The 23348-nt window shown below is 51.5% G+C and overlaps 2 protein-coding genes across 4 annotated transcripts in view; one reads left to right on the forward strand and one right to left on the reverse strand.

The window, feature by feature from the left end:
• Positions 1-995: 995 nt before the first annotated feature.
• Positions 996-17995, forward strand: PHETA1 (PH domain containing endocytic trafficking adaptor 1). Of its 3 annotated transcripts, XR_011467450.1 has the most exons (8): positions 996-1271; positions 2576-2657; positions 3738-3882; positions 8507-8623; positions 9567-10756; positions 13293-13391; positions 13914-14135; positions 16557-17995. XR_011467450.1 is itself a non-coding variant. In XM_070386173.1 (4 exons), exon 4 carries the CDS (start codon positions 5801-5803, stop codon positions 6533-6535), a length of 735 nt encoding a protein of 244 aa, XP_070242274.1. In that variant the 5' UTR covers positions 1003-1271; positions 2576-2657; positions 3738-3882; positions 5785-5800; the 3' UTR covers positions 6536-8459. The 3 variants fall into 3 exon arrangements, 1 of the variants encoding a protein (XP_070242274.1); XR_011467451.1 differs by lacking the exons at positions 13293-13391; positions 13914-14135; positions 16557-17995 and having other exon boundaries at positions 1003-1271; positions 9567-11777; XM_070386173.1 differs by lacking the exons at positions 8507-8623; positions 9567-10756; positions 13293-13391; positions 13914-14135; positions 16557-17995 and adding an exon at positions 5785-8459 and having other exon boundaries at positions 1003-1271.
• A 184-nt stretch (positions 17996-18179) lies between these two features.
• Positions 18180-23348, reverse strand: part of CUX2 (cut like homeobox 2) — a 101825-nt gene continuing 96656 nt past the window's right edge. The window contains 3 exon segments of the mRNA XM_070386172.1: positions 18180-19185; positions 22754-22886; positions 22889-23026. Of these exon segments, the coding sequence (XP_070242273.1) occupies positions 18393-19185; positions 22754-22886; positions 22889-23026 (1064 nt within the window). The 3' untranslated portion in view covers positions 18180-18392.

Below are 23348 nucleotides of genomic sequence, written 5' to 3' on the forward strand. Positions count from 1 at the left end.
AAAAATAAAGTCTGACACTGTTTCCCCATCTATTTCCCATGAAGTGATGGGACCAGATGCCATGATCTTCGTTTTCTGAATGTTGAGCTTTAAGCCAACTTTTTCACTCTCCTCTTTCACTTTCATCAAGAGGCTTTTGAGTTCCTCTTCACTTTCTGCCATAAGGGTGGTGTCATCTGCATATCTCAGGTTATTGATATTTCTCCCGGCAATCTTGATTCCAGCTTGTGTTTCTTCCAGTCCAGCATTTCTCATGATGTACTCTGCATAGAAGTTAAATAAGCAGGGTGACAATATATAGCCTTGACGTACTCCTTTTCCTATTTGGAACCAGTGTGTTGTTCCATGTCCAGTTCTAACTGTTGCTTCCTGACCTGCATACAGATTTCTCAAGAGGCAGGTCAGGTGGTCTGGGATTCCCATCTCTTTCAGAATTTTCCACAGTTTATTGTGATCCACACAGTCAAAGGCTTTGGCGTAGTCAATAAGGCAGAAATAGATGTTTTTCTGGAACTCTCTTGCTTTTTCCATGATCCAGCGGATGTTGGCAATTTGATCTCTGGTTCCTCTGCCTTTTCTAAAACCAGCTTGAATATCAGGAAGTTCACGGTTCATGTATTGCTGAATAGTCCTATATTGACTGTCCTGACGCCTGAAATGTCCTATTCAACTTTTTTTTTCAATAAATTAAATCACACGTTTTCTGCAGGGTTATTTTCCAAATGTAGCTGAGCGTTAAATTTGCTAGCCAAGGAGGAGTTTGAACACTCAAGCCTAGAGCTTTATTTAGCAAATAGAGGCTTTTTCCAGAGCAATCCGCCGCCCCCTGTACCTAAGCCCTGGAAGCGCGTTGAGTCTCCGGGTTCTAACCTTCTACCCGGAATAGGACACTGGGAATTCCCAAACCAGTTGCTGTTCCTTTAAGAGTGGTTCCGGGGGCGGGCCCACAGGGCGTGGCGAATCCGGGGGTGTGTACCGGATCCAGAGTGTCCAATCCTGGAGCGAGGGACGAAAGCTGGGGCGGATCCGGCACGGGAAGGTTGGGAAGGGTTAAGAGGAGCGTCTTTGGGTCTCGGACGGTCCGGTTGCCTCCGCCTCCTTCTGTCGGGTCCGCGCTCTCCCGCGGCTGCGCCGGCTCGGCAGCCCGGGGGACAAAGCACTGCCGCGGCCGCCGCCACAACCGAGCGGGTCCCGGGCCATGGCCCGGCCACCCCCTGGCTCCGCGCCTCCGGTCCCGCCGCTGCTGCCATCGCCCTAGGCCGTGCCGAGAGGTAAGGCCGGCCTGGCGCGGGGGGAAACTTGGGGCGGATCTGCATGGAACGCGGGACAGGGCTCGGACCGCCGTGGGCCTCGGGGTCCCCCAGGCAGTCTGGAGAGACCTCTGCTGGGGATCTGTCCTTTTGTGATTCCAAGCCAGCGGTAATTTTCCCGTCGGGGACTCCAGCTGCTTGGGCGTACTTGGCCGGTGACTCTCCAGCCCCATAAAAGATCTCTGCCGCTGAGGCAACTCTGCGGACTAGAGAGCTCCACTTGGCTCCCACATTCTGCCACGGACCACCTCATCCAGGGCTCAGGCTGTCTTTTAAGGAACACACCACACATAAAAGGAGAGAGGGCAAGTAGGAGCAATGGCCTGGGATGGTAGTCCTGGCATCCTTGAGGCCCCTGCCCAGGGCAGCGCTGGACAGGAGTTCTTCAACACATGTTTTTCTGCCCGTGCCTGCCACACCCTCTCCAGCATGTCCACTGCTAGGTGACACTTGGGGCAGTTGGATCCAACCCCAGGACCTGACTTCTTTCCTTGAAATGAGTGGCAAAAAATAAAAAATAAAAATGCCATGCCTCAGTTTCCCCAGATGGGTTCTGGGCCATCTGTGTCCCTGGAGACCAGGAGCTAATTATTTGCCCTTGGGATAGTTTCTGACTGTGTGCTCACTACCTGCTCAGCATTTTGCAAGCTGTCTCTTCAAAATTAATATTTTCAATTCTGAGAGGGATGGCTATTAATGTACTCATTTTATACACAAGGCTGTGTTCTCAAAGCCCACGAAGCCTGGACTGGAGGAGGCGTGGGGACCAGAGAGGGTCTGGGATGGTCCCCTCTAGCTTCTTGCATTGTCCGGGACTGTTGAATTAGCAGCAGTGCCCGCAGCGGACTCTAAACTTCTTGGAGTGTGAGGAGATAAACTGGGGACCAGGCCCTCCCAGAGGCTGGAGCCTGTGCCCCTGCTGTTTTCCTTCACCTCCTTCCTGGCTAGGCTGGAGGAGGCAGGGCCATGGGCAGAGAGGGGTCCTGTGTTGGCTGATGACTTTGGGCTCAGGGTTGGAGGGGAAGGGGGCAGCTGCTAAGTTTGAGGGAAACTGCTCTTCATTTGGCCTTAATGGGTGGTGAGACTCTACCTCCTTGGGCTGACTGCCCAGAGCATGCCATTCTAGGCACAGAATTGTACCTTTGGGCAAGTTATTTAAGCCCTCTGTGCCTCAGCTTCCACATCTATGAATGTGGGATGAGGAAAAGACTCCTCCTGGGACCGTTGAGAGGTTTAAATAGATAATCGCTTGACTCATTCTATAGGTCTTTGAGCACCACTACGTGCCAGGCACTGGAATTCCAACAAAGAATCTTTGCCCTCCTCGAGCAGGCAAAAATGACCCAGGTAATTTCAGGCTGGGGTGTGGGAGAGTGATGTGGGGAGGGGGCTGGTGGTTCTCTTGTGTACAGATACCTTCTCCTCCTTGAGGAGGTGATGCTCTAGCTGAAACTTGGCCATCTGAAGATAAGGGAAAGGCGTTCCAGGTAGAGGGAACAGCCAGGGCAAAAGCCGTGAGATGGGAATATGCCTGGTGTGTTTGTGGAACAGCAAGGAGGCCAAGGTGGCTGGAGCGAGGGGGAAAGAGAGAGGAAAAGGGAACCTGGAAGACTGGGGAAGAATGGATTTTATGAGACAGGGAGGGAGCCATGGGTGGGTTTAGAGTAGGGGAGGGGTGTGATTGGGCTTAGTTTATAGGATCCCTCCATAGGGCCAGGGGCGGGGCCTAGGAAGAAGTTAAGATCTTATCCTGCTGCTGCTACTGCTAAGTCACTTCAGTGTGTCCGACTCTGTGCGACCCCATAGACGGCAGCCCACCACACTCCCCCATCCCTGGGATTCTCCAGGCAAGAACACTGGAGTGGGTTGCCATTTGCTTCTCCAATGCAGGAAAGTGAAAAGTGAAAGTGAAGTCACTCAGTCATGTCCGACTCTTCACAATCCCATGGACTGCAGCCCACCAGGCTCCTCCGTCCATGGGATTTTCCAGGCAAGAGTACTGGAGTGGGGTGCCATTGCCTTCTCCAGATCTTACCCTAAAGAACACCAATAAGGAACAGGCATCGGTGGAGGCAGGGAGGCCAGTGAAGAGGCTACTGTAGCTGTCCAGGCAAGCCACGATGGTGGGGGTGCCGGGGAGCTAGAATGGGAGATGGCAGTGAGCAGAGATTAGGCCCCTGATTTGGAAGAGATTGGAGGGGGGATCAAGGTGACCTGATGAGAGTGACAAGATGTGGAGGTGGGGGGAATCCAATAGCCTTTCACCAAGACAGCCCCGAGGGGAGCATTTGGGGAGGCTGAGAAGAAGATCATCAGCTACCAGAGCTTAGCACGGACTGTGCCTGGCACTGTGCTCAGCGCTTCTACATAGTCATTGTGTCATCGTCTCAACAGCCCTGACTTAGGTGCTATTATTCCATTTTACAGATGCAGAAACAGAGGCCCAGAGAGGCTTAAAGCTTGCCCAGGATCACATAGCTTGGACACTCCAGAGCTGACATTTGAACCCAAAGAAGAGCAAGTCAAAACCAGAACTGGGCAGAGAGCAGGGAAGTGAGCTGTGGCCTGAGAGGTAGGAGGGAAATGGGGTGAGTACGGTGGGTGGTTCCTGTGTGAAATGGGGCTGGGGTCCACATGGGCCTTGCTGGGGAGTTGGTAGGAATCCCTCCCACTTTGCAGAGAAAGAAACTGAAGCTCAAGAGAGGGGAGGCCTAAGTCTGAAGTCACATAGCTCAGGGAGGCAGAGCAGAGATTAAATACCTTGAGTATTCAGGGGCTGTGGCCTTGGTCAGATCAACTTACTAGGTCAGGACAGGCTGATAATCAGCACAAGATCATGGCTCATGTTGCCTCTTCCAGGAAGCCCTTCTTGACTGTGTAGGCTGGTGAGATGAGGTGGATTGGGGATGGAGCAACTGCCTCTTCTGCCCTGGGTCAGGTCGCCTGTCTGGGCCCCACTGTAACCGGCTGCTCCAGCTGAACCGGAGGAGAGAGAGCCTCCTTTCTAGGAAAGCCTCATTTCTCCAGGTCCTGAGTAAGGCACTGCCCACTGGGGAACGAACATTAACTGAGCACCTACTGCACTCCAGCGACTTTATATACTTTGCTTCTTGAACAATGTGGCCACTGTCCTACGTAGAGTGAGGTTTTAAAGCAGGAGCTCAAGATGCATTTGTAGCGTGGCCATGGAAAACCCCAGGGGAGGGCGTAGCCACACTGGAGACTCATATGCCACCTAAGTCCTTCCTGGCCATCATATACTCCTTGGAGGGGAGTAGTAAAATCACTGTGGCCAAGTGCAGAGAGTTAGATTCCTCTGCTGCAAATGGATGCACAGTGCTCTCCCTCCGGCCTCTCTGACTTTTAAGAGTGAACCAAGTCCTGGGCCCTTTGTCTGGATTTTGTAACAATCTTTTATGCCACTCTGACTGCATCCCCTGCCTCTCCCCTTCCTCACTCTGCTCCAGCCTCACCAACAACCTTAAGCGCACTAGCAGCTTCCTACCTCAGGGCCTTTGCACTTGCTATTCCCTCTGCCTGGCATGTCCCAGGGGCTCAGTCCCTCACCTCCTTCAGGTCTCTGCTCAAATGTCACCTTCTCAGTACAGCTTTTCTTTTAGAATCAAACACACCTCTTGTCCTTAATACTTCTGATCTCCCCTCCCTGTCTTGTATTTTCCACACCACTTAAGCCCATCTGACAGATGTACCTTACCTGTTTGTTAATTGTGTACTCCCTTCACCTGCCACCAGCATATCAGCACCAGGAGGGCAGCGACCCTCTCTGTCTTGTTTACTGCTCTATACCTAATGCCTAGAACAGTGCCTGGCACACATTAGGTGCTTAATAAATGTTTGATGAATGAAGTCCCTACTGTCCTCTGAAATAGATTCTGTTCACATCCCTATTTCATTGAAGAGCAAATCAAAGCTGACATCAGCAGAGATGGAATCCGACCACAAAAGGTCAGCTGGCCTGGTACCCAGGGGTGATAGAATTAGCAGTGCCTGAAACTGAGGCCTGGGTGTGGGTTTCAGCTCTCGGCCCAACTTGCTTTGTGGCCTTGGACCAGTGGACTAACTTCTCTGTACTTTGTTTCCCCACCTGGCAAACGGGTAAGGCTAGTCCGGACACCTAAAGTTTGTTTCGAGATTAAATGAGTTCATATATATAAAATGCTTGGCAATGTCCTAAGAATCCTCACCATCATTTGGGGGAGGTAGGATGGCGGGAGAGTTAACCAGCCTGACTTCTGGGGCCAGCCAGACCCGGGTTCGAGTCCACTTTCTGCTCCTGAAGAGCTGTGTGAGCCCGGGCAGGCTGCGTCTGCTCTTTGAGCCTCAGTTTCCTCATCTGTGAAATGGGGGTGGCGGGGGGTGAGGGTGGTGATGAGTGCTGTGGCAGCCAGCGTTGTGTGAGGTCATCCGAGGCGGCGGCCGCATGAATAACCGCTGCCCCGGTTGGGGACAACAGGTCCCGAGCGCACGCCATGAAGCTGAACGAGCGCAGCCTGGCCTTCTACGCCACCTGCAACACCCCAGCCGACAACGCGGGCTTCCTGTACAAGAAGGGCGGCCGGCACGCGGCCTACCACCGCCGCTGGTTCGTGCTGCGCGGCAACATGCTCTTCTACTTCGAGGACGCGGCCAGCCGCGAGCCCGTGGGCGTCATCATCCTGGAGGGCTGCGCCGTGGAGCTGGTGGAGGCCGCCGAGGAGTTCGCCTTTGCCGTGCGCTTCGCCGGGTCGCGGGCCCGCACCTACGTGCTGGTGGCCGAGAGCCAGGCCGCCATGGAGGGCTGGGTGAAGGCACTGTCGCGGGCCAGCTTCGACTACCTGCGGGTGGTGGTGCGTGAGCTGGAGCAGCAGCTGGCGGCCGTGCGCGCGGGCGGCGGCCCACCCCCGGCCCACCGGCCCCGCGCGCTCCCATCGCTCCCGTCCAAGGAGAATGGCTGTGCCGTCTGGAACGCCGAGACCCCCGCCGCCTCCGCCTCTGTCAGGGCCAACCCCAGCTCCCGGCCCGGCCCCGAGCCCCCGCCGCTGCCGCCTCGCCGGCGGGCCTCAGCACCCAACGGGCCTCTAGATTCCGCCTCCTTCGCCCAGCTGCACGAGTGGTACGGCCAGGAGGTCAGGGCGCTGAGGAGCCAGTGGCTCAGCAGCCAGGCCCAGCCCTCAGAAGCTGGGGGACCCGGTCGTGAGGGAAATCGCCATCAGGGTCAGCCCTGAGGTCCCTGCCGGGTCTGCGTTCGGGAACTCAAGGCGCTAAGAAGATGCTGGGTTCTGAGGGATGTTTTGGGACCTCTGTAATTCAGAGAGAGCCTAGCCTTGAGGAGGCCACCGTGCCCGATTCTCAGGAGGATCCAGGCCCTAGATGATCCTCAAGCAGCCAGAGAGCTGGTTTTGTGGGAGCTGTAGCCCCAAACCCAGCCCAGCAGGTGCCTTGGTGGCCTGTCCTGAATCACCGAGCAGAGGTTTGTTGCTGGCAACAGGCCTTGGCAGGGGCGACTGGGACCTGCGAGGCGCTATGGGCTGGAAGGCACATGAGCAGTCAGCACTGGTCCAGACTGGGCCCCACGTGGTCAGGAGGCCAGGCTGTGCTACACCACACCTGGGCCTGACCTCCTTTTCCTCCAAGGCCCGCTGGAGGAGCTGCCTGGCTGCCAGCCACCTTCCTGCCTCCATAAGCAGCAGGTGCAGAAAGGCAGCACCAGTGTGGGTTTTCATGTATGACCCGCACCAGGCTTCTGGCCTGGAGTGAGGCCCAGGCAGGACTATTCCTGGGGCCTCAGCCAGGCCTTGGGGTGATGCCCTGGGGCAGTAGACCCTCTGGCCTTGGGCCATGTCTGTGTGCCTGTGGCAGCTCTCACCCTTTCCCAACACTCCTTAACCACATCCTCTGTCTTCTCCCGGAGCCAGCTCTCCCACCCCTGGCCTGGGGCGGCGCCTCGCAGGAGCCCGCCTGACCTTGTCCAGTCCTGGACCAGGCAGCCATGGCCTGAGCTGACTTCCCAGCAGGTGCCTCTGGCGAGGAGGGGCCATGAGCTGACTCACAGCCCAGAAAGGGTGCAGATGCCAATCTGATAGGGGCAAAGCCACAGCTGCCAAACCATGTCTGGCTTCCAGAACCCTCTCCCACCATCACAGCCTATTTCCGTGCTCACCAACTCAGCCCCACTCTCGCCCAGCAGCATTCTGAGGGAGACCAGGTCTTGCTTTGCCCCGCGCCCAACTTCTGGTTTTACTGTTACTCACTCACCACAGTGGCCATTCTTCATCCAGGGAGTCTCTGGGGGCTGGGACACCCCTGGCCCTCAAGCTGGGTCATATTTACAGTCCTCAGTGCCTCAAAATCGGGACCCCCCCTGAGGACACCTCTGCCCTAATCTTTATTTCCCCAGAGGCTCCCTCTTGGTGACACTGACTGGGCCCTTTGCCCCTTTCTGCTGCCTTTGGAGGCCTTGGGGCTTGGGAAAGAATGGGTGCTGTCTGTCTGCAATCACCAGCTCACTGCTGGCTCAGCTGACTGGGGTTTCAGTTTTAATTTACTTTTTAATACTTCAGGGTGTCTTTTTTTCTCCTAGCAACAGAGTTTGGTATTTTCACTGTTTTTGTTTCTTGTTGGCTGGTGAAGGGATAGGGTGCCCTGGTTCTGGGCTTGGCCAGTGGCGGTGGGGAGTAGGTGGCACTGCCCTGGGGCGGGGGGTGGGCAAGGAGCCTTGGCTGAGGACAGAGGAACCTCAAGAATCTCACCTGGCTCTTTGCCTTCTCCCTGGTGAGCCCTGCTCACCTGTAGGTGCCTCTGGGGGTCTTGGTACGCTTTCCATCCCCCCTTCCCCAAGTCCTGAGTGGTGGGCAGGGTTGGCAGCTCTAGTCTATAGGCTCTGGGATCTCAGGGGGTGTTAGGAACTGTTAGGTGCCCATGTCCTGGCCAGACCCAGCTGGTGTGGTGAGGCGTTGGCCCCAGTCCTGGTGTAGGTTTACAAGCTCTAAAGGTACAGTCTCCCCCCTCCCCGCCAAAGCCCAACACAGGGTCAGGCTGTCTCCAGAGTTGGGCAGGGGAGAGAGATCAAGCATCCTGGGAGAGGGAAATAGAGGCTAAAATGAAATAAATAAAAAACTTATCAAGTAATGGCTGGTGATATCATTTTTTTTTTTTTTTTTTGCCCCATCTAAACCCTGGATTGACTGGCCTGGCAGAGCCAGGAGCAAGCCCTACAAGAGAAGTGACGAGTGTGTGCTGAGTGCTCCCTGGCTGATGCTCTGTCAGGAACATTCTTACCACCTCTTATGGCAGATACTGGCCCCCTTTTACAGGTGAGGAAACTGGCTCAGAGAGGTTAAGAAATCAGCCAGGTTCACACAGCTCAAAAGTATCAGAGAAGGGATGTAAACCTCCGGAAGCCTGTGGAAGAAGACAAGAGTCTTTGAGAGGAACATGAGGCAATGGAGTCCCCAAGTTCCTTTTCAGAGGGGAAGGCAGAAGAACGCAGGGAGGAAGGTGAGGTTTAGAAAGAAGGTCAACTGTGGGCTGAAGGCCTGACACCTGGGAGGGACCCCAAAGGGGAGAGCCACCCCTGTCTCTCCTCACTGATCAGGGCCCAGAGGGAGGAGGATTCTGGCACCAGTGCTAATTCAGAGGGAAATAGCCTGTGACTGACTAGTGGTGTCTGCTGTGAACAAAGGGCGGATGGCGGCCCTGTTTATGCTGTGTTTCTGTATCTGTTATCTGTATGGTTGCTGGGCTGATGGGGGATTCACAGACTGAAGGGGCTGGCCCAAGGTCATCCAGCATGATAGACTAGCCCTTAGGTCCTTTTAACATGGATTCAGAGCTGGGTCACATGCGTCTTGATAGTCTGGAAAAATCACGTGCATCGAGGAAAATGTGGCTTAGGATGAGTAACCTGCAGTTCTCAGTCTGCAGAGCAAGTTCAAAGAACAAGAAAAATACTAAGGTCAGGGAATCATGCTACTCATGAGCATCCAGGATATGCTGAGTAATTCCTTCCTGGTACCACAGCTGACAGATGGGGGCTGAGTCGGGATGCTGCCTGTGGCATTTGTGACCACGGCCACTGCAGGGCCTGGGGCAAGAATGGAGGAAACAGCAGGAGAGATGGCTCCAAGAGGGAAGGTCCCAGGGAGGGAAGCCCTCACCTGCAGGCTTCTTAGGAACATTTCCACGAAGCCAATGAAAGTGGAAGGGGTGACACGTCACTCAGTGTCCACCTGCTAACCGTGTTTCCTTTTGACTCAGGGGAGGTGTGCAGGGCACGTGCCTAAGAAGACCACAACATCCCAGGACCATGGCAAAGTCAAGGAAGCTGTCTTCACTGCAACAGTCTTTGGGGGATATTGTATGTGTTCAAAAGGAATATTCTGAGAAGCCGCCTGGGGGCAGGGGATGGGAACCTTAAGGAGAGCAATCAGGTCAGAAGTTATGGCTCCCTGCCCAACATCCATCCACCCTAAATGATTAGTCAAATTCAGTGGTGCTACTCCCATTTGATTTGCAGGCACCGGCTAAACTTGACCTGCTAAAGAATGGCTGTGTGTTGGGGCGGTAGGTGAAATGAGTCAAGAGGGCCAAATGTATGGTGCTGGATGACAAGATTTGTGGTGGTGATCCCTTTTCATGTGTATAGATGTTAAAGAATGGCTGTGTGACCCCATTTTGGCCAATGACATGTGAGTGCAAGGGTGTTCTTGCTTCTAAAAGGACACAAAGAGCTCTGGGAGTAAGCTATGTCTGAAACCTGGAGCCGTGGCAGCCATCTTGTGATCATGAAGTAGGTCACGTTAAGGAAAAGATGCCCTGCTGAGTTTAGCGCACATTGAAAATATCCCTGAAGCACTGAATCATGGACCCAAGAACCTGCCCTTTTTCTAGAAGTCTTGTTGTTTGAGGTAATAAATGTTTAAAACTTTGGGAGAGGGGCTTTTTCATTATTAGTAGTCAGAGGCTTCCTAATGGACAGCTTGAGTGATAGCAGCTTCTCCTTTTAAGGTGCATGGCTCTGGGTAGCCAGCCCCAGAAAGGATGTTGTCAGCTTACTGGGGTGAAGGTTAGGGCTCGAGTGGGATTCTCTGGGAGAGGAAAAGGGCCACTTTACCCCCTCATCCTTTCCCTGGATGCCTTTTATCTCTCCTCTTCCAAGTGAACAAATATGGAGTGAATAGCCCTTCTCTCCCCCCACTTCTGGCCCAGTATCTTTTAACTTCCTTAACAGGGCTGTTTTGTCTCTACTTTGGCTAGATCTGGAGCCAACTGTCCAGCACCCACCCTTCACCAACACCCCTCCCCAGATCACCTTAGGCAAAGTTTGTTAAAGAAAAGGCCCTGCTACTCATCCCAGTTTCTACGATTGCAGCATCCAAACGGCGGTACAACGAGAGACTGCTGAAGTCCAGCTGCAGGTTTTGCATTTTCTGATCAAGACTTTAAAGGTGAGCCCACGAACTATTTTTTACTTAGGGTTTCAAAACGGATGCCCACTCCTGACAGAGGGCTCAGAGCTGCCTTGGCTTGGTCTGCCTGTGCTCGGGGCCACGGCTGCATCTGTTCTTGCCAGGTGCAGCTCTGAGAGCACCTGGGCTGCTGCAACTCATTGTCCAGGGGCTCTGTTGTCATTGTTTCTCTAGTTATGGGGCCAAGGAATGGCGGGGCAGTGCACTCAGACCCCCCAAAACTGCAGCTCCTTAGAGAGCAGGGACAGGTCTGCCTCCCACGTACCCCTGAGGCCTGGCACAGTGCCCGGCACAGATACGTCCAAAATTGCCTCCCGGGACTTCGCTGGTGGTCCAGTGGTTAAGGATCAGTCCTGCAATGCAGAGGATGCAGGTTCAATCCCTGGTCAGGGAACTAAGATCCCACATGCTTCAGGGCAACCGCAAGCAAGTCCGGGCGCTGCAACTAGAGAAAGCACGCGTGTGGCAACGAAGACCCAGCACAGTTAAAAAAATTGCCTCCCGTGCCCATTCAGCTCATGTGATCCTGACTACAGCTGCTTGGGCAGGAGTTGGTCCTGAGATACCAGCTGAACCAATCAGGGTCCTAGGAATTTTGAATAGGTGGGTATGACAGACCAAATTGGATATGAGGTGGCCTTAGGCAGAGAACAGAATGGCTCAAGATAAAGTGAAAGAAAGTGAAGTTGGCTCAGTCGTGTCTGACTCTTTGCGACCCCATGGACTGTAGCCTACCAGACTCCTCCATCCATGGGATTTTCTAGGCAAGAGTGCTGGAGTGGAGTGCCATTTCCTTCTAGTGTCCTGAAACCTGGCTGAATTTCTTGCCTCTGGGTTTTCCAAGGTTTACTCTGGATCTTCCCAATAAACTGCACCCTTTAAGTGGATCATGATTTCTTTCAACTCAACAGTTACTGACTATGCCCAGACACCCAGCATCTGACACACAAACAAAGCAAAATGAATTAGAACTGCCTCCCGTTTACTAAGATCTATGATGTCTAAGTCACCTGGGGGGTGGGGGGAGGGGAGGATGTGGGTGTGGTTCCTTAAAATGCAGATTCCTGGGCCCTGGAATTTGGGGTCAGGAGGTTGCAGCAGGACCTAGGAATCTGCACTTTGAGTAGGAAACAAGGGATTTTAGAACCACAGCTTAAAAAATGTTCATTTGATCTTCAAAGAAACTTATAAGGCAGGATGGCAGGCAGCCTCCCTGATGGCCCCTGCTGATCCTTGCCTCCTGGGGTCCATACCCTTGTGAAGTCCCTTTCCACAACGAATAATGGCAAAGCTGTGTAGCTGAGAGGATTCTATGGAAGCGACAGCGGGGCTTCCAAGTCTAGGTTGTAATAGGAGACACTCCAACCTCTGCCTGGCTCACTCTCAGCTGGCATGTCATGAGGGCACTCAAGCAGCCCCTGGAGAGGGCCACTTGCAGAGGAACTGCAATGCCCAAGCGAGAGCTAGCACCTGTTCACTCACCGTCTGAGCACACCTTCTTGCCAGTGGATTCTCTAGCCCCAGGACAGCCTTCGGATGACTGCAGCCATGGCCCACAGCTTTAACTGCAACCTCAGAAGAGACCAAGGAGCCACAACCACCCAGTGAAGCCACTCCCACATTCCTGACCCACAGAGACTGTGAGATAAATGTTTATTATTTTAAGCCACTAAGTTTTGGTTGTTAGTAAGAGACAACAAATACAGGTAGATACTATTATGATCCTGTCCATTTTGCAGATAAGGAACCTGAGTCATTAAAGGGTCCTCAGGTCACCTAATAATAGAGTTTAATCCAGGCGAGGATGATTTCAAAGCCATTGCTTTTTTATCAATAACTATACCCTAGGGGGCTGGAGAATGTCACAGACCATTAAAGAGATTAACTGTTTTACCCCTCCCACTGTTGGCCAAGGGTGATCCCTACAGTTCTAGGGTTTAGAGGGGTGGCTCTACCCTCTGGGTACCTGCGAAGAGGCACACACTCAATACCTGAGCCGTGGAGCTCTTGGCCTTGAGAGTGATTTCTAGAAAGGTCATGCCAACTGTCATGGGCCAAACAACCAGGTACAGTCTGGCTTTCTCATTCACCAGGAGGTGATGGGAAGTGGGGCTGCTGGCCCAACACAGCAGCTCAACTAGGAGGAAGAGAAGGTGGGAAGAGGAAGAAGTGGGAAGCAAGGGCAGCAGAAACCTGAGGTCAGGCCGGCACTGGGAGTGGGCCCTGCCATCTCCTCTGGCAGATGGAACCTCCTAACCTGGAAGTGCAAGTCTGACCATAACATCCCCCTGCTTCATACTGCCCATGGCTCCTCAGTGCCCTCAGGAGAAAGGCCTATTTCCCAGCATGCCGCAGGGGGCTTCAATATCTTACCTTGTCCCTCTTCCTCTCTCCATCCTCCCCTCAAATTCCAGCCTCCTTTGCTTTTGTTCCCCCATGTCCCTGTCCCACGTCTTGCCAGCTATTCCTTCTGCCCGCCTCTTATGCTTCTCTTCCAACTCTAATTGTCTTTCAGGGGTCAGCTGAAATGCCTCCTCCTCCAGGGAGCCTTCCTGGACCCCACTACTCATGCTCTCATGGGGTTTCCACCGTTTAAGCACTAAGCACACAGCAGGTACTCAATCCAAACTTATTACCTGAATGAACTGTCACCAAACCGCCCCCCAGCTCAGCTGTCTCCTCTCCTCTGTCCCCTGATCTAAACCTGCCTCTGCCTGCAAGGCCTTCCCTGCTCTCTCATTTCTCCCTGGTCTCTCCACTCCCGCTTTGCCATGGTCCTTAGCTCAGAATTCCACATTTCTGTGTTTTTGCTGAATTTTCCACTCCAGATGGGTAGCAACTGCAGACACAGTGTCCACACCAAAGCTAATTGTCCGGAGGGAGCTCTGGTTCCCACACCCCAAGGGCACCTATTCCCACAGGCTCTCAGGTCACGTGTGTGTGTGTGCCATCAGATGAGGCTTCCTCCTCCAGCCTGCCCCTCCTCCACCCCTGCTGCCACACTGTGGGGATTTCTGACTTCTGACCCCCAGAGCTGCAAAAAAGTGTCCACAGGGCCTGTCCTTCACTTTACTTTGGAGCAATTAATTATCCTAACCAAGGGGGAGGTCACTAATCATTTAATTCTCCCTGCAAGGATGTGTGGAAAAACTGGGGTGATCAGAAGGTTTCCAGACAAAGAGGAAAGGTCTGTCTTGGGATGCCACATGCCCTTGCCTCCCGGGTGAGTAATATTCAGTGCTACTTCGGAAACTCGCCTGACATTACTGGTTGAGGAAGAAAACAAACCTCCTGCAGCGTGACGCATAGAGACTCACCATCACGGGGTGAAGGAACCCAGCCCCCGCTCATGAAAACAGTAAGTAGTACTGAGCCCTTACATGCCACACACTGTCTTATGTGCTTTACATGCATTGTTATTTCTGATAATGACCTTTTGAGTTGGCTGCTGTGATACCCCCATTTTACAGATGAGGAGACTGAGGCCCTAGTTATACAGGCACTGCTGTGTTGGTGACCAGGGAGCCCCTCATGGCATTTTTTCATCAGGAAGCCGGAGGCACCTGCCACTCACACACCCCACTGAGGTGGGCACAGCTGGTATACTGACTGGTCTCAGGGCCATGGCCTGTGGCCTCCAACTGGGGCAGGGCACAGTCTTGGCTCCTCAGATCTAGACCCAGCATCTAACCAGCTTCCACCTGTTGCAATGAGTGGAAAGTGGCTTCCAGTCCTTCCATCTTCCTCTGTTGGAGCCCACAGCACAGTCACAGCCGAGATGTCCACCGGACCCAGGCAGCTGGCACAGGTACAGACAGAGGCAAACCGTGCTCATGTGTCCTAACAGGGGCAGCCACTCCTCAACTAGCTGTTGTCATGTTGGGACCTGGGCCCAGTAACCTCGAGTTTTAATGGAATTAAAACATTCTTTAACACTATACACAAAAATAAACTCAAAATGGATCAAAGACCTAAGTGTAAGACCAGACACTATAAAACTCTTAGGAGAAGACATAGGCAGAACACTCTGACATAAATTACAGCAATATCGCTTTTGAATCCTCTCCTAGAGTAATGGAAATAAAAACAAAAATAAACAAATGGGACCTAATTAAACTCAAAAGCTTTTGCATAGCAAAGGAAACCATAAACAAAACGAAAAGATAACCCACAGGAGGAAATATCTGTGAAGTACTACCAACAAGGGATTAATTTCCAAAATTTACAAACAGCTCATACAGTTCAGTATCAGAAAAACAAACAACCCAATCAAAAAACGGGCAGAAGACCTAAGTAGATATTTCTCCAAAGAAGACATACAGATGGCCAACAGGCACATGAAAAGATGCTCAATGTCACTAATTATTGGGAAAATGCAAATCAAAACTACAAGGAGATATCACCTCACACCAGTCAGAATGGCCATCATCAAAAAGTCTACAAACAATAAATGCTGGAGAGGGTGTGGAGAAAAGGGCACCTTCCTACACTGTTGGTGGGAATGTAAATCGGTGCAGCCACTATGGAGAACAGTATGGAGATTTCTTAAGAAACTAAAAAACAGAGCTACCACATTATCCAGCAATCCCACTCCTGGGCATATATCCAGAGAAAAACATGGTTCAAATGGATATAAGCACTCCAATGTTTGTTGCAATGCTGTTTACAATAGCCAAGACATGGGAACAACCTAAATGTCCAACAGATGACTAGATAAACTGTGGCGCGTATATACAATGAAATATTACTCATCCATAAAAAGGAATGAAATGATGCCGTTCGCAGCAACATGCGTAGACCTGGAGATTATTATGCTAAATGAAGCAAGCCAGACAGAGAAAGACATGTATCACTTATATGCAGAATCTAAAAAAATGATATAATTGAACTTATTTACAAAACAGAGACATACAGACTTAGAGAATGAGCTTATGATTACCAGAGGGGAAGGGAGCGGGGAGAGATAGACTGGGAGTTTGGGACTGAATGTACACACTGCTATATTTAAGAGAGATAACCAACAAGAACCTACTGAATAGCATGGGGAACTCTGCTCAATACTCCATAATAACCTAAGTGGGAAAACAATTTGAAAAAGAATAGACACATGTATAACTGACTTTGCTGTGCACCTAAAAATAACAACACTGTTAATCAGCTATACCCCAGTATTACATGAAAATTTAAAAAGAACATATACATACAAAAAAAAAAAATCATGGTTTTTACCTGACAAGCCCTCATATTTTAATGGTGGCGAATGAATTTTAAAAACCAGTTTTTAAAAATACCATTTTGTAAAATACTCAAGGGCAGATCTGACCCCCAATCTGCAGCCCCAACTCCAGAACAAAGCAAACAGGACACCCAGACATTATTATACAATTCTGTATTGAGTGATGCGTTTATTACAGAACGTGTTCCTTTTGTTTTTGTTTTTTTTTAATTTAAACAAGGTTCATCACTCTCTCATAGAAACGGTTTTGTGGGGTTTTGTTCTGTTTACCGTTACAGGACGTGAACCCGACAAAGTTGTTCACAGGTCTGCTAGCTTTAAGTACAACAGGATTTTCCATGTTCGAAAGACTATATGCTAAGTGCTTAATCAAATCCCGTCACATAAAAGCCAGATTTAGTCCTTTAAGAACTGCAGTCTGCATGTAAGCCTGGATTTCAGTGTTGTGTGGCTTTCAACAGTGAAAAGTGGTGTGTCTCCCACGATTGCCTTAGTTGGGACAGGGCGGTGGTGGCTAAAAGGAGATGTTTTCATTTGTTCCAGATTTGATTACTCTGAAAATTGGTCACTGTTTCCTATTGTCAAAATATAAAAATACCTTCATCTGGATAAAAATGTATACAGTGGAAAACTCTTCAATGCATAGCCTGGGTTTATGGAAAAGGAGGTTTTCCAGCAGGGTCTGCGTTGTTCTTTATGACTGGTGTGGAGACTACAGCCTGGGCTGGGTGCATGAGAGTTGAGATTTCTGAACGGCCCTCAACTGATCCCTTCTGCTCACTGGAATTTGCCGGCCTGGGTTTCAAGATATTTGCTCCATCCTTGAAATCCCTGTCAACCATCTCTCCCTCTGGTACTGGGTTGGCACCATGACGACCACCTTTTCATTGTCATTCTGGATGGAGCTGATATGGCTGCTGTGATAGCCCCATTTTACAGACGGAGAGACTGAGGCCCTAGTTATACAGCTAGGACAGGGGCACTGCTGTGTTGTTGACACAATATGGTGACTGGTCCATCCAGATTGGGAGCTCTCCCTCTAAAAACCAAGGTGATAAAGACACCGGAGGGAGGGCTTCTCTGAGTTGGGGTGCTGAGTCTTTGTTCTCAAAAAGGTCACGTGTTAGAAGACAGGAGGCTGGACTTGGAGACGGATGTGGTGGTCATGCTGCAGTGAACTCAAACCTTTGAGCTTCATTCTGCACAAACCTGGAGGTGCAGACGCTTTCCAGAAAGCACCAGGGTCAACTTGAGAAGGAAGATGATGAGAGGGGAGTTGGGGGTCTCTAGTCTGATGAACCTATTTTTTGGTGTGGGGTGCTGAGCTGGGTGCTTGTGGGATGACCAACACTGTTATTTTCTTAAAACACAAGGAGAGGAAGATGGCAGCCACAGTCTTGCTCTGGAAAGCCAGTAGGGAAACTTCCCATGCTGTGGCCACAATTCAGGTTGAGGAATGGCGTCACTCTGGTTCAAGTGCCACCCTCTAAACTCTCGCCCCGGTACCAGGCTTTCCAAAGGATCTGGAAGCACGTCTTGCCTTACAGGTGGATGAGATGGAGATCCACCCGCTGTGGTCCACAGGTTCCTGACGAGAGGGAGTGTAAGCAGTTTGTTTTGTACCATGTTACAGCTCAGAGAGGATGGTTGGCCACAGCCCACGTCTCTACAACACTTACAACAGCGCAGGACATCTGTGTTATCCAGGTTGCAAAACAGACCACCAGAATGAAACACACCCTCACGGCATTGAAGTTTTCCTTTAGAGTCTTTTGGACTTTCTCTTTTCAACATGGTTTCTGGAAGGGCAGTAGCAATGCAATGTGTCTCACAGACAGACGTGGAAAAAAAAAAAACCGCAGTTCAAAGGTTATCTAAATTTTGGTCAGTCTTATAGTGTTTTGTGATGGCTTTGAACAATTGTCTCCTTTTAATCTCATCTAGTGGCAAAAAAAAGACACAACTTCAGTGTATACTTCGCAACAGTTCTGACAGCATCCTGATTTTATAACTCTCTGTTAATATCAAAACAGCATTAGCTGGGAATAAATTCCAAAGGATCCTTTATTAAAATATCTAAAAGTGGTCTATAAATATTTATTTTTCTAAAAGAGTTTGGAGCTTCCAAGTGAAAATGTGGCTCCACTTTGCTTCTGCGTCTGGTAGAGAGGCCAGCAGGGAGAAGATGGTGCTCCCTGGGGAAGGGGGAGCTGTAAAGAGGCAGCAGGGGCTCCGGCCCTACCTGCTCACTCATGACTTCATAGAGCTCGGATTACAACAAAAGCAGAAAACGGCGGGACCGTAACGCTGCTGTCCTTCCGGGGCCCTGTCCTGTCTGGGAGAGTTGGTGGCCACCGGGTGTGCCCCTCGCCTCCACCTTCAGAACTCCCACTCCAGGGCCTCCTCCCGATTGGCAGCCCGCTCCAGCCGGTAGATGATGCTGTTCAGGTTGGCCATCTTCTCGTGCCGCCGCTGCAAGTTGGGGTTCACCTTGGTGCTGGGGTGCAAGGCCCCAGTTGTGTCGGCGGTAGGGCTGGCACTCGGCACCTTGGCAGGGAGGGTGCTGGGTGGGGATGGGGAGATGGGGGCTGAGGAGGAAGGGACAGGCGACACGGACATCATGAGGCCCGGCGAGGAGGCGGCTGAGGGTGAGTTCAGCGACACCTCCAGGCTGCAGCGGGAGGACTCTGAGGCTGACTTAAAGCTTAGGGGGTCCGGGTGTAGCCGCTCCCCGCCCTCACTCTCCGGGAGAGGGTGCAGCGAGGGGCAGGCCGGGGTGGTCCCACCTGGGAGGAGGAGCCCTGGGGCTGCTTTGGGGAGTCCGTCGTCACCCAGAGGGTCAGGATGCACCTCTTGGGGGGAGCCTTGGCCTTTGTCCGGCTCCTTTGAGTCCTGGCTGCCGGCTTGTTCCTCAGCCTCCTCAGTCTGTTCCTGCTTAATCCTCACTGGAGTCTTGTCCTGGGAGGTCAGGTGGGTGACGCTCTCCTCGGGAGCCTCCTGAAGCTTTAGTTCCTTCACCGTAGGCTTCTGGTCCTCGGCCTCCGAGTCGGGGCTCTGTGGGGTGGGGTCTGGGTGGGAATGGCCTGGCGGTAGGATGCCAGGACCCCCACTGGGGTCGAGGTCTGGTTCCTCTTGGGTCCCCTCCACCAACATCTCCCGGCGCATCCGGGACCTGGGGCAGAGACGGTGGTGAGCAAGGTGCTGGAGTGGACAGCTAACCCAGGAGTCAAACCCAGTGAGTGGCCCTGTAACCTCACCCACTTCCCGGGGGGGGGTCACTATGCATAAGCTTCTTCACATGTAGCATCCTAGTAAGCCCTCTCAACAACTCCAGATGGTGGGCTATCATCATCCCCACTCCAGAGGAGGAAACAGGCTCAGAGATGCTGGGTGATAGGCCCCAGTTTCACAGCTGGTAAGTGGCAGAACCAGGACTTGAACTCAGGACTGTTGGATTCCAGAGCTCACAATCCAGCCCTGTGTGGTCTAGTGCAGCAGCCACTGGTCACACGTGGCTCTCTCATTGTTAACAGTTGTTATACTGACTGCATGTGGAAATGGTTGCATTTGTAAAAGTGTTAGTGGCTCAGTTGTGCCCGACTCTTTGCGACTCCATGGACTGCAGCCCACCAGCCTCCTGTGTCCATGAGATTTTCCAGGCAAGGATGCTGGAGTGGGTTGCCATTTCCTTCTCCAGGGGATCTTCCCAACCCAGCGATTGAACCTGGGTCTCCTGTACTGCAGGCATATTCTTTACCGACTGAGCTACAAGGGAAGCCCTGCATTTGTATATACTGGGCTAAATAAAATATGCGTGTGTGCTTAGTCATGTCTGACTCTTTGCAACCCTAGGGACTATAGCCCACTAGGCTCCTCTGTCTGTGGGATTCTCTAGGCAAGAATACTGGAGTGGGTACTATTACATTAATTTCATCTGTCTCTTTTTGTTTAGTTTTATTTTTAAATTTTTCTTCAACGTGGCTACTAGAAAATTGTATATTATATATGTGGCTTTCGTTGTATTTCTATTGGACAGTGGTGCTCTAGAGCATTTCTCAAAGTCAAAAGCAGAGAACAACTTGTCTAGGTCACCAAGGCACACAGAGGCAGAGCTGGGCCCAGACCCTGGGTACACCGAATTCCAGTCCAGAACCCATCCTCTCTTCACTTCAGTGGCCTACCTTTTGTCAGAGGGAAACGTGGTCTCATTTATTACGTTTTAGGGCAGGAAAGGCTAGGATGGGTTTAACTTCATTAATTATTTCCCTAATAGCACGAGGTCCAGAGAGGTCAAGTCAGTTGTCCAAGATCATAGAGTGATAGGATGTTTTAAGTATCTTCAATGCTGTATCCTTCTTTAATTGATGACATCATATATTATATTATTATTTATAATAATAAAGTACATGTTACTGATATAAAATAAACTTACAAATTTCATTGATAAAGATCATAATGATTAGTGCTTATCACATACCAGATGCTGGACCAAGCACTTTGTGCAGATTATTTTTCATAATGACCTTATGAGGGGGAGACTAGTCTCATGCCCACCAACAAAGATGACAAGGCTCAGAGAGGCACAGGGACTGCCGTGGTCACAGAGCTGGCAAGCAGTGCAGTTGAGCTCGGAACCCAGCTGTCTGCCTACACTCTCCTGCCTCCCTGCCCAGGTCGGGGATGGGGCTCCATCCCAGGATCCTGAGCCCGGAGGGACTATCAGCGGTGATCGGGTTCACTTTCGTCTCTCAGTTCCTAATCCTTCCACAAAGGTGGCCTTGCCCACCTCTCAGGAGACCCTGTCTTCTCCTTTAGTTCCCTCTAGAGGGAAGAGTTGGTGGGACCAGGGGAGTGCTGGGTGTTTTTTGGGATGGCTCACTTGCCTGAAGCTTTATCATTAGAACTTCCAAACTGTGGGTAAAATATAAATATCTGGCTAATAGTCATTTATACCATAGTAAAAATTAGTCTTTTTCATCAATTCTTGACTCCCTAATCTATAGCAAGTCCTTCCAAGTAAGTTTTTCTCAAAACATCCTATTGTTCACTTTTCCCAGAGCTCACTGCAGTGTGTAATGATACATTACTATAAGAACTCATTTAATAGTGACCATTCCTGCTGGTCTGTGAGAGATGCTAAGGACTTTACCTCATTCTCTTTGGTACCTGGGACAGAGAAGATGTTCAATAAACATTTACTAAATGAAGCAATGTATTCTTCTATAATTATAGCTCTTTGAGAGTGTTTTTTTTTGGGGAGTGGAATTCTCTCTACTCCCTCAAAGCCCAGCTGAAATGCCACCTCTCTATCTAAATTTCCCCTAGGTAGAATTCCCTTTTCCCTTAGTTCCTTATTCCTTCTTGTTTTCACAGCATTTATTAGGTTGTCATGAAATTATCTGGTTTGTGATCTTAAACTCTCTAAGAGCAGGGATGATGGCTCTGAACCCCCGTATCTCCCAACCCTGGCTCCCTGTGCATACATGGCAAATATTAACTGAAATAAATATGCTGGATTATAATGGAGGGATACATTCCTGTGGGAAACAAGAGGGGAGAGAATGTCTGGAAGCGAAGGAAGGTGTGAGGCTTTAAGGACCTATATCATCTGCCGTTTGGCAGGTTCTGGGTCTGAGCAAGCTATAAGCAGTATTTTACAATGTGTTCATGCCTGTAGTTTTTCATTTGATCCTCAATTCAGCATTGTGGAGTAAATTTTAAGTTCCTTATCTGTAAAATAGGGATGAGACTCAGAAAGGTACAGTGATTTGCCCAACAACACACAGCCAAGGTGGGATTTGAACTCAGGTCTGTGTGATGCCCATGCCTGGGCTCTGGAGAGAGATTTCAGGTGTTCCATCCTTCTAGGTTCCTCCCTCCTCTTCTCTCAGGGATCAAGAGACTCTCTTTTCTGGCACCACAGGGGCATCAGAGACATTTCTTGCTCAGGAGGCTTGGTGGGGAGTGCCTCAGAGGGATGGCCCTTGAAATCGCGTCAAGCCTTCTCTTCAGTGTTCTCAGGAAGCCCTTCTGCGGTCTCCTTGGGAACCATACACCCAGTCAGTGCCCCGAGGCAGCCAGCCCCCTGCAGGTCAGCTGCTCCGAGGATGAGGGACTGGTGAGTGGGAGGAGGTACCACTTTCCTTAGGGATCACCCACTCCCCGAGGTGGGTAGAGCCTGAGGGGCTGCCACAAGGGTTTCCTTCACCCTCAGGAGTGGGAAAGGCCAGGAGCCCCAGACCAGGGCACTGACACAAAACTCAGTGGGTAGTTAGGGTGCCTCAGGCCTGTGCCCCAAACACAATCCCCTGTCCCTTTGTAGAGGCAGACGCGGAACAAGCTGGTGAAGTCACAACAAAGGCAGCGACAACAGTGTCGTCAGCACCCACCACCTCCTATGTGCCGGGTTATTTTCCGTAAGTATGTTAGCCGCATCAAATCCTCAAGGCAACTCTATGAAGTAGATCCCATTATAATTCTCATTTTACAGGTTAGAAGACCGAGGCTCTGGGAGGTGAAGTCACTTGCCCAGGCCGCACAAGATGAAAAACTGTCGAGCTGGAATTTACATCCGGGTTTGCCTACGTTATAAAGCTAAACACCTAGAAATATGGCCACCTCGTTTCCCAGAGGCCATGATGGGCTCCCTCCAGGCCCTGGGATGAGGAAGCAGAGGGTGCCGGCTGAGACCCCTGCCCACCCTCCCAGGGGCCACCAGGCACCCTACCCCCCATCCCTACCTGTAGTTGTGGAACCAGTTGATGACGGTGTTGGTCTTGAGGTTGAGCTGGAAGGACAGGAGCTCAATGGTCTGCTGGGAGGGGTAGGGCTCCAGCTGGTAGGCCTTCCTCAGCGCCTCCTTCTCTTCGGGGCCAGCACCACTCGGGGCTTCTTGATCTGCAGGAGGCTCAGGTCTTGGGGCTGCAGGCAGGGGCTGGGGCACTCGGAGCGGGTAGCTGGAGACTCACTGTCTGAGCCAGTGCTGATGAGGCCGTACCTGCGTTTCAGGTAGGCTGGGGCGGGGGAGGGAGGGAGGAAGGGCTGAGAGGGGCCAACTAGAGGCTCCCCTGAACCGAGGAGGGGTCTCAAGCTGAACTGAGCACCAGCCAGCTGTCCTCAGAGCCCCTGTGTCCCAAACATGGGGACCCCGGCCCGGCCTCAGCCTTTTCTCCTTCCATGCCCTCCTCGTGAGACGGGAGCCGCTCGCCTGCCCACACCTGGTCATTAACACGCTAACTGTTAACATGTGTGGAGGGCTGCCCTCACAGACAGAAAGTACTCCAAAAAGGGGGTTCTGCAGCATTCTCGATTGTCAGAAGTGTCCCTGAATTTCAC

This window comes from Bos mutus, chromosome 17 (assembly GCF_027580195.1).
Source record: "Bos mutus isolate GX-2022 chromosome 17, NWIPB_WYAK_1.1, whole genome shotgun sequence".
NCBI classification, from domain to species: Eukaryota; Metazoa; Chordata; class Mammalia; order Artiodactyla; family Bovidae; genus Bos; species Bos mutus.

Bases quoted from the DNA above. Each gene is read 5' to 3' on its own strand.
- PHETA1 (XM_070386173.1), top strand. From the start codon at position 5,801: ATGAAGCTGAACGAGCGCAGCCTGGCCTTCTACGCCACCTGCAACACC.